Source organism: Rana temporaria, chromosome 1, assembly GCF_905171775.1.
Source record: "Rana temporaria chromosome 1, aRanTem1.1, whole genome shotgun sequence".
In the NCBI taxonomy this organism is placed as follows: Eukaryota; Metazoa; Chordata; class Amphibia; order Anura; family Ranidae; genus Rana; species Rana temporaria.
In genome coordinates this window covers 601829312-601847941 of record NC_053489.1, presented here as the reverse complement: position 1 = coordinate 601847941, position 18630 = coordinate 601829312, and the positions used below count along the sequence as shown (strand labels likewise).

Sequence of the window (18630 nt, the reverse complement as noted above, 5' to 3'; positions counted from 1 at the left end):
CCTCACCACGCTCCAGTTGACTGGCTCAAGCCATGGCTGGTTTCATTGCAGCTTCGTGTGAATAACTTTCCCTGCTCGCAATTTACTTTTATGATGTCAGTGTCCCAGTTATCTGTAAATAAAGGGATTTGCTTTTAAAGATATACTGCACCGTGAAGAATCCTTCCTTTATTTCTCTACATTATGCCCTGTGAGTGATTCCATTCATCTGAAAGATTTGGAGGGTGATGCCTGGTGCAGCTTGTGGACTGAGTGAGACCAGCTGCCGTTGTTGGAGTGATTCTTGTTTGATCTCTGTTATAGAGATCCAACTTATCCGGTAAGCGGCCACTTTATATATCCCTAACCGCTTGTCATCTGTCCAGTGGAATTTTCTGAGGAAGATTGTACATCTGGCATGTCTTTTCTGGTTACAGTGAAACGCTTGCACCTTACTTTTTCATGGACACCTGTGCAAAATGGAAATTTTTGTAGCTTTGTTGTATCACATACATTTTTGATATCACAGATTGTTCACTTTACAGCTGTTTTTAATTCATTTCATTTTTATTTGCACTCGGTTCTTGCATTTATATTTGGATGCACACTATTTTTTACTTTAACAGACTTAAAGATTGCTGTTCACAAGTGCAAACCATCCAACTTGAAGGAGCTGGAGCAGTTTTGCAAGGAGGAATGGGCAAAAATCCCAGTGGTAAGATGTGGCAAGCTCATAGAGACTTATCCAAAGTGACTTGGAGCTGTGATAGCCACAAAAGGTGGCTCTACAAAGTATTGACTTTAGGGGGGTGAATAGTTATGCACGTTTATTTTGTCCTATTTGTTGTTTGCTTTACAATAAAAAAATTAAATCTTCAAAGTTGTGGGGATAGTATGTAAATTAAATCACACAAATCCTCAAACAATCCATGTTTATTCCAGGCTGTGAGGCAACAAAACACCAAAAAACGCCAAGGGGGTGAATATTTTTGCAAGTCACTGTATTTTACCTTTGTGTTGGTTTTTATATATATCCCCCCAAAAAATGGTCTATGCCTAAAAAAAAAAAGGTAGGGAAAAGTAGGTAGTGCCACCTTGAGTTTCCCCCGCATTCAATTCGCATGACAGGTGACTGTGACCGGCTCTCGAATGAGCCGGTTCACACATCTACGGGGTGGCCGCGGAGCACACAGCAGAAGAGTTCTGTCTGTCTTTGGCTCAGTTTCAGGTCCAAATATAGCCCAAATCTCTGACCTAATTCGAACCTGAGACAGTGAATGGGGACCCACCGGACCCCATGCTGTGCCCCGCAGCCACACATAGTGTGAACCCAGCCTTAAGATAAAAAATAGAATCTAACTGGTGTAATATATGTTACAAACCTAAATTTAGGGAGCTAAACTAATAGTCAGGAAACAGATGGAATGAACCGTGTGTAGGCAGGTAGTGTTCTTTGCTGCCTCATTAGGGCGCACTCCTGGATTTTTCTTGGCAGGTTTTTCTTGGGTCTGACCCTCTGTTCCTGTGTGCTATATAAAAGAAGGACAAGGGCTCTGATCCTAAAAGGAGAGAGAGAGGGAAGACTCAGACATACAGTCTGTATGGGAGGAAAGACACAGCCAACAAGATGTAAGAAGATTGCTGGGACCTGCAGTCCCCCATGAAGCCACCATAGTATTGGAGCATCGCCTTAACAGATTTTCCTGATCAAGGACTCTTTCCTAAGCAGGTCTTTCCCATGTCAACGGGAGCAGATCTGCACTGCCGCAGCCCTCATTCTATACACAGGTACAGAAGAGAAAGAGTTAAGAGAAGTGAAGTGCATGCATAGAGTCAGCACTAGGTGTACGGCGGGGCTCCATACGGTTACTAGGTGTGAGGTAGTGGTGATACGGATCATTTCCACGTGTCCCTCCTAAATGAACAAGAGAGTTTACTAAAGTTCATGCATGTTTAGTCATCTGTCTGAGTTCTGAGCGTGGCTCAAATAAAGGTACCCCATGTGTATGGCAGTGACCCTGTACAAAGTGCCTAGTGTAGCCCAGAAGAACCAACCCCGATGTAGGCCTCTCATGTGACCCTTGCTTGGTGCCCAACATGAAGGAAAACATAGAGGATGTGACGACCACCCTGCCACCTGCTTTATATGTGAATTATGATACACTGCGTTTATGGTTGTTACTGAATGAGTAAGTAGGTTTGTAAATGTGGTAGAAAAAAACAAAAAATGGCTGTCCTTATGCCTAATCAGCATATCCTTTACATTATTTTTCTGCAGCTAGCATTCTTGATATATCAAACACTAGAACATGTTATAGGGGCAGCAGTTCCTATAAGCTGAAGTGAACTTTATTTACATCAGGGGCTGATATGTTCAGTGACACCAGTACCTCACTGCCTCTTCCAATACCCATAGAGGCTCTATAACAGCATACAACCTCCCTGTGTGATGCCCAAAGTGTATTGCAGAACATATCTTCTCCTGTATGCCCTTTAAAGGGGTTGTAAAGGTACAATTTTTCTTCCTAAATAGCTTCCTTTACCTTAGTACAGTCCTCCTTCACTTACCTCATCTGTCGATTTTTCGTTTAAATGTCCTTATTTCTTCTGAGAAATCCTCACTTCCTGTTCTTCTGTCTGTAACTTCACACAGTAATGCAAGCTTTCTCCCTGGTGTGGAGTGTCGTGCTCGCCCCCTCCCTTGGACTTTAGGAGAGTCAGGATGCCCACTAATGCCGCATACACACGATCAGTCCATCCGATGAGAACGGTCTGAAGGACCGTTGTCATAGGTTAACCGATGAAGCTGACTGATGGTCCGTCACGCCTACACACCATAGGTCAAATAACCGATCGTGTCAGAACGCGGTGACGTAAAACACAACGACGTGCTGAAAAAAATGAATTTCAATGCTTCCAAGCATGCGTCCACTTGATTCTGAGCATGCGTGGATTTTTAACCGATGGTCGTGCCTACTAACGATCGGTTTTGACCTATCGGTTAGGAATCCATCGGTTAAATTTAAAGCAAGTTGGCTTTTTTTTAACCTATGGTTAAATAACCTATGGGGCCCACACGCGATCGGTTTTGACCAATGAAAATGGTCCATCAGACCGTTGTCCTTTGGTTAACCTATCGTGTGTACGAGGCCTAACACAGCTCCTTTCTCTATCTGCAACGTAGAGAGCGTCCTGACAGTAGTCCAAGGGAGGGGGCGAGCACGACACTCCACACCAGGGAGAAAGCCTTGCATTACTGTGTGGAGTTACAGACAGAACAGGAAGTGAGGATTTCTCAGAAGAAATAAGGACATTTAAAAGCAAAATGGAAGGATGAGGTAAGTGAAGGAGGACTGCACTAAGGTAAAGGAAGCTATTTTGGAAAAAAAATTGTACCTTTACAACCCCTTTAACTATATCACAGGTTTGCATGTCTTTTTTTCCATGTGTAGGCTTTTTTATTTAAAAAAGTGAGCCTATGCACAGTACACTGACAGTGTTTCTGTAAAGGGCTACCTCCTGTTATACACACCTTACCAGCACCCCCCAAAAACATATCATATACATAGAAAAGAATGTAAATCCCTCATCACCACTTTTTTAATATTAACTGGATGACATAAAAAAAGACCAATCATTACTAAACTGTAATTATTTTATTTGTATCAGTGCATAGATTCCTAACAGCATACAACTAAAGACATATTAATGTACCAAAAAGATAAATATATGTACAATCGTAAAATGTTTTTATTAGGTTATATAATCTGTATTAAACTGTTGTTTTATATAAACTACATTTACATTAGTGCATTTTATAAATTGTAGCAAATCTCCTTTTTTAAAGTGGAAATCTCAGTTGTTGACCTAGAGATGTTGTTTTCTGCATAGTACATTCAGAATAAACTAAGAAAACACACAGTATACTCACTGCCCTATACAACTTTCATTACACACTGGATTGTTATAAAGAAGCTGCATAAACAAACTATTTCTGAGAAACAGTGCATTACATACAGATTTATAAAAAAAAAAATTGACATTCTGTTATTTTTTTAAGGATAATTTAAAGTTCCACCTACAAAGTAACGTCCTCAAATTTTATTAAAGTGACCTTTGTTTTAAGTGAAGGAACCATATATTAACCACTTCCCTACCGGCCCATAGTAAAATGACGTCCACAAAGAACCTCTGCCGTTCAGAGTGGACTTCATATGACGTCCTGGGCTTTGTGGGGGGATATCTGAATGATGCCTGCAGCTAGAGGCATCATTCAGATATCCTTCTAAACTGCCGGCGATTCTGCACAACGTAAGAACGATCATAGCGGCGGTTCCGCCGCTAGATCGTTCTTACAGGCGGCGGGAGGGGACATCCCCCCCCCTCCCGCCGCCATCCGGTGCTTCTCCGGGCTCTCCCGTGCCATCGGGGGCCCGGAGAACGAATCGTCCGGCGCGCGCAGGAAGCATAGAGATGACTGGTGACCAGATGGTCACCAGTCATCTCTATGACCGTCGGAGGACCCGGGCGCGATGTGATGACGTCACGCCCGGGTCCCCGTAAGTAAACAAAGCCGCGATTGCGGCTGCTAAGCAACAGCAAGCATGAGATCGGTGAATTTTTTTCACCGATTTCATGCTTTCCAGCCTGGAGGAGAGATGTGGGGTCTTATTGACCCCGCATCTCTCCATAAAGAGGACCTGTCACACACATTCCTATTATAAGGGATGTTTACATTCCTTGTAATAGGAATAAAAGTGATCAAAAAAAAAAAAAAAAAAGTGTAAAAAAAGAAATAAATATATATAAAAAAAAAAAAGAAATAAAATTTATTTTTTTAACGCCCCTGTCCCCGGTAGCTTGCGCGCAGAAGCGAACGCACACGCAAGTCCCGCCGACATATGTAAACGCCGTTTAAACCACACATGTGAGGTATCGCCGCGTGCGTTAGAGTGCCAGCAACAATTCTAGCACTAGATCTCCTCTGTAAATCTAAACTGGTAACCTGTAAAAATTTTCAAATCGTTGCCTATGGAGATTTTTAAGTACCGAAGTTTGGCGCCATTCCATGAGTGTGCGCAATTTTAAAGCGTGACATGTTAGGTATCTATTTACTTGGTGTAACATCATCTTTCCTATTTTACAAAAAAATTGGGCTAACTTTACTGTTTTTTAATTTTTTTAATTCATGAAACAATTTTTTTCCAAAAAAAAGGCGTTTGAAAAATTATTGCGCAAATACCGTGCAAGATAAAAGGTTTCAATGACCGTCGTTTTATTCCCTAGGGTGTCTGCTAAAAAAACATATATAATGTTTGGGGGTTCTGCGTAATTTTCTAGCAAAAAAATTATGATTTGTACATGTAGGAGAGAAGTGCCAGAATAGGCCTGGTATGGATGGGTGTATAACTGCCCTGTATGGAAGAGGTTAAGGGTTTGATTTACTAAAGGCAAACAGATTGTGCGCTTGGTAAGTGCAGTTATTGCACTCATTTTCCTTATGAAATCTAAATGTGGTAAAGCTTCACTTTTTAAAGGATACTCAATCAGGTGCAATGAAAATTTTAAAAATAAATTTTTGGTTGCACATGATTGGATGATGGGAGTTAACAGAGCTTTACCACATTTACCAAGCTGGAGAAAATCTGTGCAACTGCACTTGCAAAGTGCGCAGTCTATGTGCCTTTAGTAAATCAGCCCTTTTGTTTTAAACTCCACAATACCATTTAATGTTCCTGGCAGTAGATTTGATCATAAATGTTATTCTGATGTTGCAGGTAGCTATTAAGGACTCCTTCACACTAGCATAGAGGGTTATACACTGTGGCCATGCTGGTAAATGCTCATATGTACAATCACCAGCATATAGTTATAGCAAGTCATTCATTTGTACAGGTGGCCATGTGAAAACACCTGGGACTCCCTTTTGCACTGCTTCTGGGTGCTTTCCCCACAGCGCAGCGTATACACAGTTTTTGTGTGGATTACCCATGTTTTCTCAAAGACTTCTATTAGATTGGGCATTTTTGGTGCATTTTCAGCATGCCAGACTTTTGATGCGCTTGCAGAAAAGGCACCAAAAACACCTGATCTAATAGATGGGAAAGTGTGGATAAACCACCCAAATCAGAACCACAGGTACTCTGCACTGCACCCGGGCTGCGGGGAACTGACCAGAGCAGTGTTAAAGTGCCCTAAGTCTAGCCAAGATTAGGCATTAGGTGCAGTTTTCTTCTGACTATTGGCTTTGGGCTGTTCACACTGCCAGCATCCTAAACAATCTTTAAAAGTTTTAGCATGCAGACAATTCACAATCCCCCCTAACATTGAGCTATGGTGTGGGGGCTCCATGTTTGCTTTTTCTTATTTTTTTAAACTTTATTTTAAATGTCGAAAAGTGACACTTCATTCATGTTTCCACACAGTAGCACACTGCGCTGCTGTGTGATGACATGCATTGACTTTTTGTGCGATGCGGTAACAAGCTACATGTCTGCATTTTACCACAGCTCACCACACCTCCCGGCTACGTTGTGTAAATGAGTTTTCTATGTACCCCCATAGTGACTGGCATTTATCTAGTGTGGAAAATGCCAGTCACTGCACTATGCGTGAACAAGCCCTTAAATTGTACAGGACAGTTTTCCCCCAGCTTAGTACCTACAGCAAAAATTAGTCTATAAACTGTGCAAGAACTGGTCAATTTTCTCTCCTTTTGTACAAATAAAAAAGAACTTCACTCTCCCCCTACATTTTTTTTTCCCTGTCTACCTGATGCTGGGTTCCTCACAGTTCAGTTACTCACCCACCCAGCACATCCAGCGTTGTCCTGCTGAGATCCTTTTCTCTGGAGCTGCCGCCATGTGCCCCTGTGACATCATTGGGAGGCTGCTGGTTCTTCTGGGTTCAGGCTTCGCCACCTGATAAAGTGCCACTAGGCTTCCCCCTCCTCCTTTAATATGCACATCACATATCCTAGGAGGCACCAGGGACACTGACGGATATTTGCGTACCAGATAGGGGCATATGTCAAGAAATTTCTTGTCAGTGTCCAGGTGTCTCGTTAATAAAGAATCAATCTACGTGTTGCCTGACTTGCACAAATTGTGTGAATTGCTTCTTCCAGGCTCTTGCAATGGTTGGTTTAGCAGCTAATAATATAAACTATGTGTAGCTAATTTAAATTGGGGTTTGGTAAGAACGGGTAGATTGAGATGTGCAAACCAGGTGTCTGTAGGGAAAGGGCAATTAAATAAAATATGTAGGCATTTGAACAGTTTGGTCAAGAATCTGCTTAACATTGGACAAGTCGACCAGATATGCAGTACATTTTGCCCTACTAAGCGAGGAATGGAGGCATGCTAATCTGGACAATCTTAAAGCGGTTGTAAACCTCAGACTTGAAATATGAACAAAGAAAACCCTTCTATAGTGTGTCTCAATTACGAGCACTAAGTGTCAATTCTGTCTGCTGCTTTGTTCCTTTGTTATCAATATAAATCACTTCTGACAAGTTTTTCTCTAATCAGCTCTCCTCACTGAGCTTTGTAGTGTGTAACTTTAACTCTCCAACCCCTTTTTTTCTGACAGCTCAGACAAGCTGTATTAATTCTGCACTAAGAATGGATGTAAAGAAAAGATTACAGCAGATAAACAGGTACAACTTACTATATTTAAGAGGAATTCTTTCATCTCTGTGAAAACATCCTCACTACTGTATATATCTGAAGTGAAATCAATCTCACACAGGGGTTGATTTACTAAAACTAGAGAGTACAAAACCTAGTCCAGGTCTGCGCTCCCAGGTTTTATTGTAAAAGCTTAATTGAACACGCTGAAGTTAGAAGCTGATTGGCTACCATGTACAGCTGCACCAGATTTTGCACTGTCTAGTTTTAGTAAATCAACCCCAAAGGGTAGTAGCAGCCACTGAGATAAATAAAATGCGTCAGCAATTGTGATGTATTTATAATTTTTTATTTTTTTTTGCAAAAGTAAACATTTACCCCAAAGATGAACATGCTTTATACTAGGTGTAATGATAGCAAATCTGTCTGGTGTATCCGGCACCACCAGGTGTCCTCATGCAGCCTCACTTATTTTTAAGAGCACCCTAGAAGTACAAATACCAACATCAACTAGGTTGACTTACCCCCTTCCCACTCCTGTGCCTCACATGTGGTCACTAACGTTGACTGTCATTGTGATGGGCCAAATTTGAGGCGCAGGACACACAGGAGCCAAGTACTATCCTCCTAGTTGAAGCTGGTGCTCCAATATCAGAAAAGGCTGGATTGTAGTCTGTATACTGTAGTAGATTGTAAGTCTCACCCTTTAATAAGCAACAATTTTGCTTTCTTAAAGTGGAGGTTCCATCAAAAAAACTATTTTGCTTTAAAGTGTAGCTTACGACTAAAAAAGAAAAAAAAGAAACATTTTTTTTTTACTCATCTGGAAATGCCTGTTGCTATGCGGTCCCACGAAATCTGCCTTTGAAACCACCTAGGATTCTGACATCATCTCCCTCTAATGCTCCTGGGAAATGTGTGTCATCATTTCCCAGGATGCAGTGCGCTGTCCAATTATCACTCCTCATCCAAGACTTCCAGGAAGTAAGTGCCTGTAGGCTTCACAATGCCCACAAGCAAAATGACAACGGTGTAGATCTAGTTTTATAAACTATCTTTTTTGAATATCTATGCGGATCGGCGGCGGATTGTAAAATAGTAAGTGACCAGATTTATATTATAAAAACGCAGGATGAAAGGACATACATTTAAAAAATGCTAATTGTGGTTGGAACTGCACTTGTACGTTTATTTTTGTTAGTTTTTTCAGGAGTGGGTCGTGCTAAAAAATGAACACTTTTTCAAATGATCAGTGTACCTGCAGATGATATCATATTTACATTTAAGTATAGCAGGAAATGTACAAGCTATGCATTTTAACCTGCAATATTATATTTGAGAAATACAATTTATTTCTATAGTTTTCAAATATTTTAGTTCAAGTTTAGAAAACAAAGCATACAAAAAATATAACCATAAAAATATACTTACAAGAAAAAATGATTATAAGTAATAGAGTATACATTGCATTACACCTCTACTGTACAGCTAAAGAGTCAGACCAACCAAAGCTTAGATACCGAGGAGTTAAATGGCCTACCAGTGTCCTAATTATCTTGTGGACCCTGATAGTTAGTTCTCTGTAGATCCCTGTAGTTGAGTTCCCAGATTCGATATCTGCTTTGGTGTTTCCCCTCTCTTTGCATGTTTTAATTACATTACTTTCTGTGAAACGCATCAGTACAAATGGAGTACCACTCTTGTTACCTATGGATTAACAGTTCATAGTGGGTTGTAATTGTTCCAAGAACTGCCGCAGGGAGAACTCAACGCTAAAGTCCTCAAGAAATATAAGAATTCACTGGGCATCTGTGTCCATAATAGACTATCTGTAAATTAAATAAGACTTTGGTTGGGTTGATCTTGTAAGCAAATTCTGGCTCTTAGGTTTTTATTTCTACAAAGGGGTCTATATACAGGGGACAAAACTCTAGTATCCCATTTTCAATCTAATGTACAGATTATTGCCCCTTTTTGCTCCCTATCAATAAGTGAATGACAACAGTCAGCCATAATGGATAAGTCATACAATGTGAGTATGTGCTAGTGTACAGTATGTGGTCTTTGCATGACCACTGCTGCTGCTACCACCAAAATGATATGAATATTCAGTCATGGAACTGAATAGTTGTATCTTTCCAATTTTGCCATAAGCAGGTATGACAACGTTTGATAATCTTGCAAACTGTATGTCAACAGGCATGGGCAACTTAAAAGCAGCTAAAAGTTTCAGGTAATTTGCATCTTGGCATGCACTGCAAGTCCCAAATTTGGGCTTGCAAACCTATTTTAATAACATAGCTCCAGAGTTACTGACTACTAAAGGCTCCTTTATAGCAAGTGAGTAAATATATATAATACAGAAATAGCTTATTTTGACGTCTCAAAAATTATATCTGCCTATGTTTGTTAGATTGGTTCCCAAGCAATTGCTCAGCATTGGTTACAAAATGATTGAAAATTACTAAAAATTATAAATGAACAGTGTCATGCCAATAACCAAGGTATGCTCTCAAAAATGCAGATTAGGTTTATGTACACATATGTAGCTCATACATACATCAGTGTTTTTCTGTTCCTCTTCTAGGGACATTTTGTTGATGAACATTTTACAAGCTCAGGTCAACAATGACATGTTCAAAAATCTGAGTGTTTCCTTTAAAGCTGGAGGCAAATACAAAATCGCGTCGATCCGTTGATACCGCTGTGAAAGAACGAGGTGCTTGGATATAGATCTCTTTGAACTTCTCAAAAGTCTTCTTCTCAGGATCCCACTGATAAATCTGTGAAAAAGTATAATCACTGCCCAATGCCAAGTAATGCCTGTCTTTAAAATGAAAGGGTTGTAATGCCATTGCTCCACGGGATGGTAAAGCCTGAATCTCAACAAATAGCTTTCCGTTCCATCTCATGATTTTGGAGTCCCCAATAAATCTGGTCAATGCAATATAAAGTTCATCTTTTATCTTGAAGCTCTTAACTGCTAGAACGTCTTCCATATTTGGAATGTCACTATGGGGGGTGAACTTCTTTGTACTTTTGTTCCACTGCAAAACAAGAGGTAGTTGAGACCGACTGGATAGCACAAGATGAGGTTTATCATCAATTTCAACTAATTCTGCATCAGTGTCTCGAAACCATTCATGGAGAGACTGATAGGAATAAAACCCTTTCCCATTCCACTTATACACTGTAGTCAGCCCAGCCTTTGAGCTGTCAGCAATTACAAAAAAAGTTTCACCTTCAATTTGAAAAAGTTCAATATCATTGGGTTTGGATATACGGGAGACTTCAATGTCTTGAAACTTGGTGAACTTGGCCCAACTTTCATCATACTTGTATATGTGAGAGCCACCAAACAGCTGAGCTACCACCATGAACACCTGGTCATCGATAAGTATGGCTTTGCATCCAACGATGGACTGACCTGTCCAAAAAAGATATAAGGTTACGTTTCTAAAACCATTTAGTTTGTAAACTGGCTTTCAATCTCCAATTTTTTTTTTTTTTAGACCAAGACAATAAAATGATTATATAATATGCAAAAGTCACCTTCTATGAAAGCTATGAATGCCTATAAATGTCAGAATGGTCAGTATAATAAATACTAAAGAAACTAGTTTCAATAACATTTTTTTTCCAGTTTTTATGATTACAAGGCATTCAACTACATGTAAGTTTAGATACACAGTTATGTTATTGCTATGTGATCAAAAGACAGCCTTTTCTAACTATTGACTTCTGTTGAACAGTAACAGCTACACACAGGGCCAGATTAAGAACATCATGGGCCTGGTGCTGAGGATTTTGGTGGGGCCTTTTAGGCTGCATTCACACCTCCGCGACAAGTAACGCCGCGTACGCGGCGTATTTTGCCGCGAATAGTGTAACTTTTTTTTTACAAATCCTTCCTATTGCTTTGTATGGCCGAACGCCAATGTCGCCTGAAAAAAAGGGTCCGGGACTTTTTTTCATGCCGCAGGTGTACGGCGTCTATGAGATGTGAACCATCTCATAGACAGCAATGGGAATTCTCCCCTCCAGCGGCACGAGCGGCCAGCGTCGGGCGTTTTGTCGCGGGGGTGTAATAAATAATAAATAAATGCGTGGGAATGACATGAACGCAGCCCAGCCAAGGCAAGCGACCAAAGGCACAGAACCCAGAAGGAAGACCGGGTGAAGGTGAAAGTGTCCAGGCCCCGCCTGATTCATCGCAGCGCAGCACTGGAGGGCTCAGTCTGAAAATTGAAGTGTACACTAATGTGCTAATATGCTGTGCATACTTGTACGTTGTGGCATAACCTACCCCAGGGCCTCTAAAAAGTAGTAATGTCAGGAAAGTTTACTACTGCTTTATTATCACTGGATCCCAGGAGCCTCTCATGGGGCCCCCTACTGACCCGATGGACGGTGGCCCTTGGGCAGTGCCTAAGTGCACAGTTGCCAACATTTAAAAAATATTTTCAGGGCCACTTTTTTATATAAGTGCTATATTTAGAGTAGCCGAGATCCCCGATGTTCCTCTATACATCATAGTAGTAATCACAAAATTAAATGAGTACTAATAATGGGGCAGAGCAAATATGAGAACTGATATTTTCTTTAGTTGAACTAACAAAAGTGTGTCCATTCTAGAGCTGGTAACATTGAGGATATTCAGTATAATTTTAAAGAACTGTTTTTGTGGGTAAGCGACATAGGGGAGGAGTATGGACGGTATATAAGTGGGAAGTATGTGCAGGTGAGGGAGAGGAATGTGGAGGGTCTAACAGTGAGCACTATGTACAGGAGAGGAGTTCAAAGGGTACGGAAAAAAGCACTATGTACAGGAGAGGAGTTCAAAGGGTACGGAAAAAAGCACTATGTACAGGAGAGGAGTGTGAAGGGTATGACAATGGGCAGTATGTACAGGAAGAGTGAGGGGGTATGACAGAGGGTAGTACGTACCAGAGAGAAGTGTGGAGGGTATGATGGGGCAGTATGTACAGGAGAGGAGTGTGGAGGGTATGACAGTGGGCAGTATGTACAGGAGAGGAATGTAGACGGTATGATAGTGGGCTCTATGTATAGGAGAGGAGTGTGGAGGGTATGACAGTGAACACTATGTATAGGAGAGGAGTGTGGAGGGTATGACAGTGGGCACTATGTATAGGAGAGGAGTGTGGAGGGTATGACAGTGAGCAGTATGTACAGGAGAGGAGTGTGGAGGGTGCGACAGTGGGCACTAAGTACAGGAGAGAAGTGTATGACAGCAGGCACTATGTACAGGAGAGGAGTGTGAAGGGTATGACAGTGGGCGCTATGTATAGGAGAGGAGTGTGGAGGGTATGACAGTGGGCACTATGTACAGGAGAGGAGTGTGTAGGGTATGACAGTGGGTACTATGTATAGGAGAGGAGTGTGGAGAGTATGACAGTGAGCACTATGTACAGGAGTGGAAGGATATTTAGGGACGGAGTAGTGGTTAAGCGGGTCATACATGGATTGAAATTACGCCAATTATGCAGAGACCAGCCATAGTCAATCTATGTATGGGCTAGCTGGTTTTACACAAGTCAATCTATTAATCAACTTGAGTACAACCAGCCTGTTTTTTTTTTCTTAAAACAATCAGTGCTGCCAGCTAAAGTTAGCAACACTGATCATTGTACGCACTGGCAGAACACAATAACACTGCAGGAGTGATTCCCCCATCCACAGGTCAGCAGGTGAGAGGGTGTGTGGGGACAGGCTGGGGAGAGATACTAGTCAGTGGCTGGGTAGGCACTGGTAGTATCAGAGCCAGATACACACAGGTTACATGCGCCACGATCGTTAGAGCGAGAACAATAATTCTAGTACTAGACCTCCTCTGTAACTCTAAACATGTAACCTAAAAAAATTTAAAGCATCGCTTAGGATACCAAAAAAAATTGTGCTAACTTAACTAACTAACTGTTTTTTTAATGAATGAAACATTTTTTTCCAAAAAAACATGTTTGAAAAATTGCTGCGCAAATACCGTGCTAGAGCTGCACAATTAATTGTTAAAAAAATTGTGATCTCGATTCAACCCCCCTGACGATCTCCAATGCAGAGTTTGCTGATTCTTTCATATAATATAGTGGAGAGACTTTCAGCTGTCAAAAGAAAATATCTGGGCAGTCTGCCAAGTTTTTAACAGGAAACATTGTAACTAACGCTTCCTTCTTAGATCAAAGGGATACACTTCTGTGTGTAAAGAACAAATCTGGGCAGTCTGCGAAGTTTGTAAACAAAATGAAACATTGTAACTAACTAACATTGTAACTAAATTTAACCACTTAAAGTCCAACACTTGTTTCTTAAGTTAGAAAGCAATATTATTTGCTAGAAAATTACTTGGAACTGCCAAACATTATATATATTTTAGCAGAGACTCTAGGAAATACAATGGCTATTGCTGCAATATGTTATGTCACACTGCATTTTCCCACTTCAATGAATAATAAAAACCATAAAAACAAAACCGTGAAGTTAGCCCATTTTTTTTTTTTTTATGTGAAAGATGATGTTACGCCGCAACAATCGTGAGAGAATCGTGATCTATCTTCTAAGCAAAAAAATTGCAATTCTCATTTTAGCCAGAATCGTGCAGCTCTGTACCCTGCAACATAAAAAGTGCAAAGACCACCATAGAGTCATTTTCTAGCAAAAAACAAATGATGATTTTTACATGTAGTAGAGAAGTGTCAGAATTGGCCTGGGTGGCAAGGGGTTAATTACCATGAGTAATATACAAATAATTATTATAAGCACTGTGATCCTATCAGTCTGCTGTAGTGTGTCAGCTTGTATTTATATTGGCCGCTCTGAATGTAGCTTCTGACAGGCTGTGCAAGCAGGCCCGTATCTCCGGAACCATAAATGATAGCCGTCCCATATTTTAACCAGTTGTGGGGTAGATCTTCCCATGCCTACCCCCAAATGTGGGGTTTCTGTGACCTCTGGTCATCGAGCTACAACCCCCCAAATTCGATCTTAGAAAAAAAAAAATCTTAAAAAAAAAAAAAATTTTTTTTTTTTGGGCAAATGGGCCTATCTTGAGAAAGGGGCCTGGAGCTGCAGCTCCATCAGCCCCATTGTTAATCCGGCCCTGGCTACACATGGAGTGAAATTTGGCTGGTCCCTGCTGAACTGGTTGAATTTAGATCCATCTATGAACAGTTTTATATGTACATTTTTTTTAATGGTTAATTTTCTAGTACCAAATTATCTTTAAATTTAAAAGCACCTGAAAGATAACATAAAAGAAAAGAAGACACCCCAGGGTATTTAGTAAGGTATATTGTGAAACTGGCAGAAATATTTTTATTGTAAAATGACCAAAAAAAAATTAACATTCTGTCAGGATTGGAAACGTGACAAAAATATGTTCATTTCTGTTCTTTTATATGTCTACCTGATGTATGTGCCTTTTTGATGAGATTCACCTCACATATTGTCCCAGTGATGAACATGGAAACCTTCCCATTGGAACCACTGATGGCAATAAAAACAGAAGTTTTTAATCTTCCAGTCTATCTCTAAACCAACAAAAAAGTATTGGCTGGAGTTAAGCTTTAAATTAAAATAAATTATATGTATTACCTTCAGCAGTAAAACTAATGATTCATTTGTTAATGCATTAGAATAGAAATATTGTAAATTACGTATACTGTATATACACATTAGACAGAACACCAGTGTTATTTTAGTCGACTAAAATATCACGAAAACAATTCAGAAGACTAAAATACAACTAAAATGGCATTTTAGTCAAAAGACTATGACTAAAACGAAATTGAAATTTGACTATTGACTATTTGAATATTTGATTTAACACTGGTTATAAATCACAACGACTAAATCTGTGTCTATAGTGCATGTTCAAACCTTAACATCATAAATTATAACAAGTTATTCGTTTTTTTTTACTCCAGGAGTATATGATGAGTTTGAAAAATCTAGGAAAAAGCTTAAATAATGCATTAATATTTCATTAAACTAAACCGATTAGATTTTAGTCAAATAAAATGTACTGGAGATTAAGTATTTTAGTCAAAAGACTATGACAAAAACAAAATCAAAATTTGACTTCGACATTAACACTGCAGAGCACCAAGTGCTAGGTGTTGCAGATGAATTATATGAAACTGTTAAATCCCCAGTCAACTTGAACTTGTGAACTTATAGTGACTAAATAATTACTTCTAACAACAATCATAATCATACTGAAATTACTCAACTTGTCCCTGAAGAGCTTTGAGCTATTGATCACTATAAAGTCTAATCTTCAAAACTAATATTTTGGTTTGGGGTTGGTGTTGGTGGTTCAATGTATTTTCTATTTGCTTCAGTCTTGTCTTTATTTTGCAGGTCAATAAACATAGGTATGCACATTTCTGGAGCATCAGTGTGTTTTAATCAGCCCGCAGGTGCTTTAAACCATTCTCATCTACCCATATCTAAAATGCCAGTTGAGGGTTGATGTAGCCTTTAGCCATACATTAAAATAATCAATTTATTACAGTACCTGTTATATTGTCGTAGCTTCTAAAGTTCATTTCAATGTGGTCCCACTCAAGAATCATACAATTCTCCATGCTTGGTTGTGCTATTGCCACAAATACATCATTCTTATACTGAAATGTATCCATTGACACAGACTGATAGGCCAATATCTGTTGGACAACAAAATCTGCAAATGAAGTAAATAAAGTTGAATTAGCTATGTAAAAGTTATATGGATTTTGTAAAATGCATGCGTCAAGCCCTTTTTAAAGAAAGTACTTTTCCATAAATCTTTTGGCTACTAGCATAGTTGCCAAAAGTCCTGAAAATCCGACCTATTTCCCGCTATGTGATTGTCCTGGGCAAAACTGTACAAAACACAGTCATTCCTTCCTTACCTTCTCCCTACCTCCAGAAAGTCAGGTGTTGCCTGTCCAAATGCAGATTGGTCAGTGCTGACAGGAGCCTTACAGGCCAAGATTGGTCATGCCAGCTGGTGATGTCTTGCGCCGCTCAGAATGTCAGTGTGAGCGACTGCTGCGGGGATCCGATCGGGAGTAAGAGGAATAGGGATGGATACTGAGAGCCCAGCCAGAGGAGGAGTGAGATCTGGAGTGAGCGGGTAGCCAAAGGCCTGAGTTTTGAAGTGGAGCAGAGGACTGAGGTAAACTAGCCACCCATATGGAGCAGAGAGGCAAACAGAGTGAGCGGCCGAACCAACCGACCAAGACAAACAGAGCCACAACCAGTGTCATCTATTGCCAAGCCCAAGTCAAGTAATTTTAATGCCTGTTACAGCTGCTCATGTGATCTGGGGAGGGGCTTTGTGGTTGGGGGTCTGTACTCTTTAAAAAAAAAAATGTGAGGGGGGAAGCAGTGGGTGGTATAGAAACTAGTGGCTGTACTAGGGTGCCTTACTTACTATAAACCTCTGGAAGCTGCCCTACATACTACTGATCTCCGTACACTGCATTACATTCTACTGGCTCCTGTACTCTGTTCTACATACTACTGACCCCTGTACGCTGCCCTACATTATACTGACCACTGTACACTGCCCTACATACTACTAACCTCTGTACACTGCCCTACATCCTACTGACCCCTAGATATTGCCCTACATCCTACTGACCTCTGTACATCACCCTACACAGTACTGATCCCTGTATTCTGCCCTACATACTACTGACCCCTGTAAACTATTCTACCTACTACTGACCCCTGTACACTGCCCTTCATACTACTGACCCCTGTAAACTATTCTACATACTACTGACCTCTGTACACTGCTCTACATACTACTGACCCTTGTACACTGCTCTACATACTACTGACCCCTGTACACTGCTCTACATACTACTGACCCCTGTACAATGCAATACATACTACTGAACCCTATACACTGCAATACATACTATTGACCTCTGTACACTGCCCTACCTACTACTGGCCTCTGTACACTGCCCTACATACTACTGACCCCTGTGCACTGCTCTACATACTATTGACCTCTGTACGCTGCCCTACCTTCTACTGACCTCTGTACGCTGCCCTACCTTCTACTGACCTCTGTACACTACCCTACATACTACTGACTCCTCTACACTGCGATACATACTACTGACCCCTGTACACTGTTCTACATTGTCATAAACCAGGTGTGACCAGGCTGTGTGGATTTCAGCAGAGGAAACCAAACGCATATAAGGTGAATAATATAATGATTTATTAAAGTAAGTGAATAATATAAATAAAACCACCTCCGATATGACACAGTGCAATAAACCAACCAACAGACAGTGACCCACAAATAACAACAGACAGATATGTAAATAACTGGGAAATACCAGAATCATAAACAATAGCCAGGCCAGGGTCATACACAGAGGATCAGCAGATAGACAAAGGGCAGTTCCAGAATCTCAGACGAAAGTTGGCAACTATGTATTAGCAGATACAGCCTGATCCATGTGATCCTGTCCTGAGGCTCCATGACTTGTCAGGTGGTGGTGTTGTACTTTGCAAAAAGTTCTGAACTAGCTGGCGTTCGATCTGAAAACATAATCGTCCCCCAAGAAATAACATCCAAGCAACTTTGGGAGAAAATCACTTCATTGCACCCAAGGCTTTGCATTATTCAAGATTTTGTGGTCCTCGCTGTCCGTCAGGAATATGTTGCTATTGGTGATGAGGTCATAAGATTGCACCCTGGGGACGAAGTTGCTGTCATTCCTCCTGTCAGTGGTGGCTAGAACTCTGAGTCTGGATTCCAATGGTGATTACTTATGTACGGATATCGCTGGTTGAAGTCTAATCTTGCGGGCTGCTGCTGGATTTATCTTTATGCCTATTATTTACTGAATTCTGGTAAGAGTCAGTACAATTTGTGGTGGAGGTCTCCTGTTTGTTTTGAACACAGAGTGGTCGTTGTCACTATTACCTCAGGATTTATTTTCATCACTACACCTGTGGACTGCTTTACAAATTGCTTGGCTTGTTTGGACTGTCATTT

At 40.6% G+C, this 18630-nt stretch overlaps 2 protein-coding genes across 3 annotated transcripts in view; one reads left to right on the top strand and one right to left on the bottom strand.

Moving 5' to 3' along the window:
- Positions 1-9121: 9121 nt before the first annotated feature.
- Positions 9122-18630, bottom strand: part of LGI2 (leucine rich repeat LGI family member 2) — an 82071-nt gene continuing 72562 nt past the window's right edge. For both annotated transcript variants that reach the window (XM_040335173.1, XM_040335174.1), the window contains 2 exons: positions 16141-16305; positions 9122-11034 (listed from right to left, as the gene is read on the bottom strand). In XM_040335173.1, the coding sequence (XP_040191107.1) occupies positions 10217-11034; positions 16141-16305 (983 nt within the window). In that variant the 3' untranslated portion in view covers positions 9122-10216. The remainder of the gene's footprint in view (positions 11035-16140; positions 16306-18630) is intronic.
- On the top strand, positions 18076-18530 carry LOC120924302 (molybdopterin synthase sulfur carrier subunit-like). The gene has a single exon (XM_040335175.1). It carries the CDS (start codon positions 18110-18112, stop codon positions 18368-18370), a length of 261 nt encoding a protein of 86 aa, XP_040191109.1. The 5' UTR covers positions 18076-18109; the 3' UTR covers positions 18371-18530.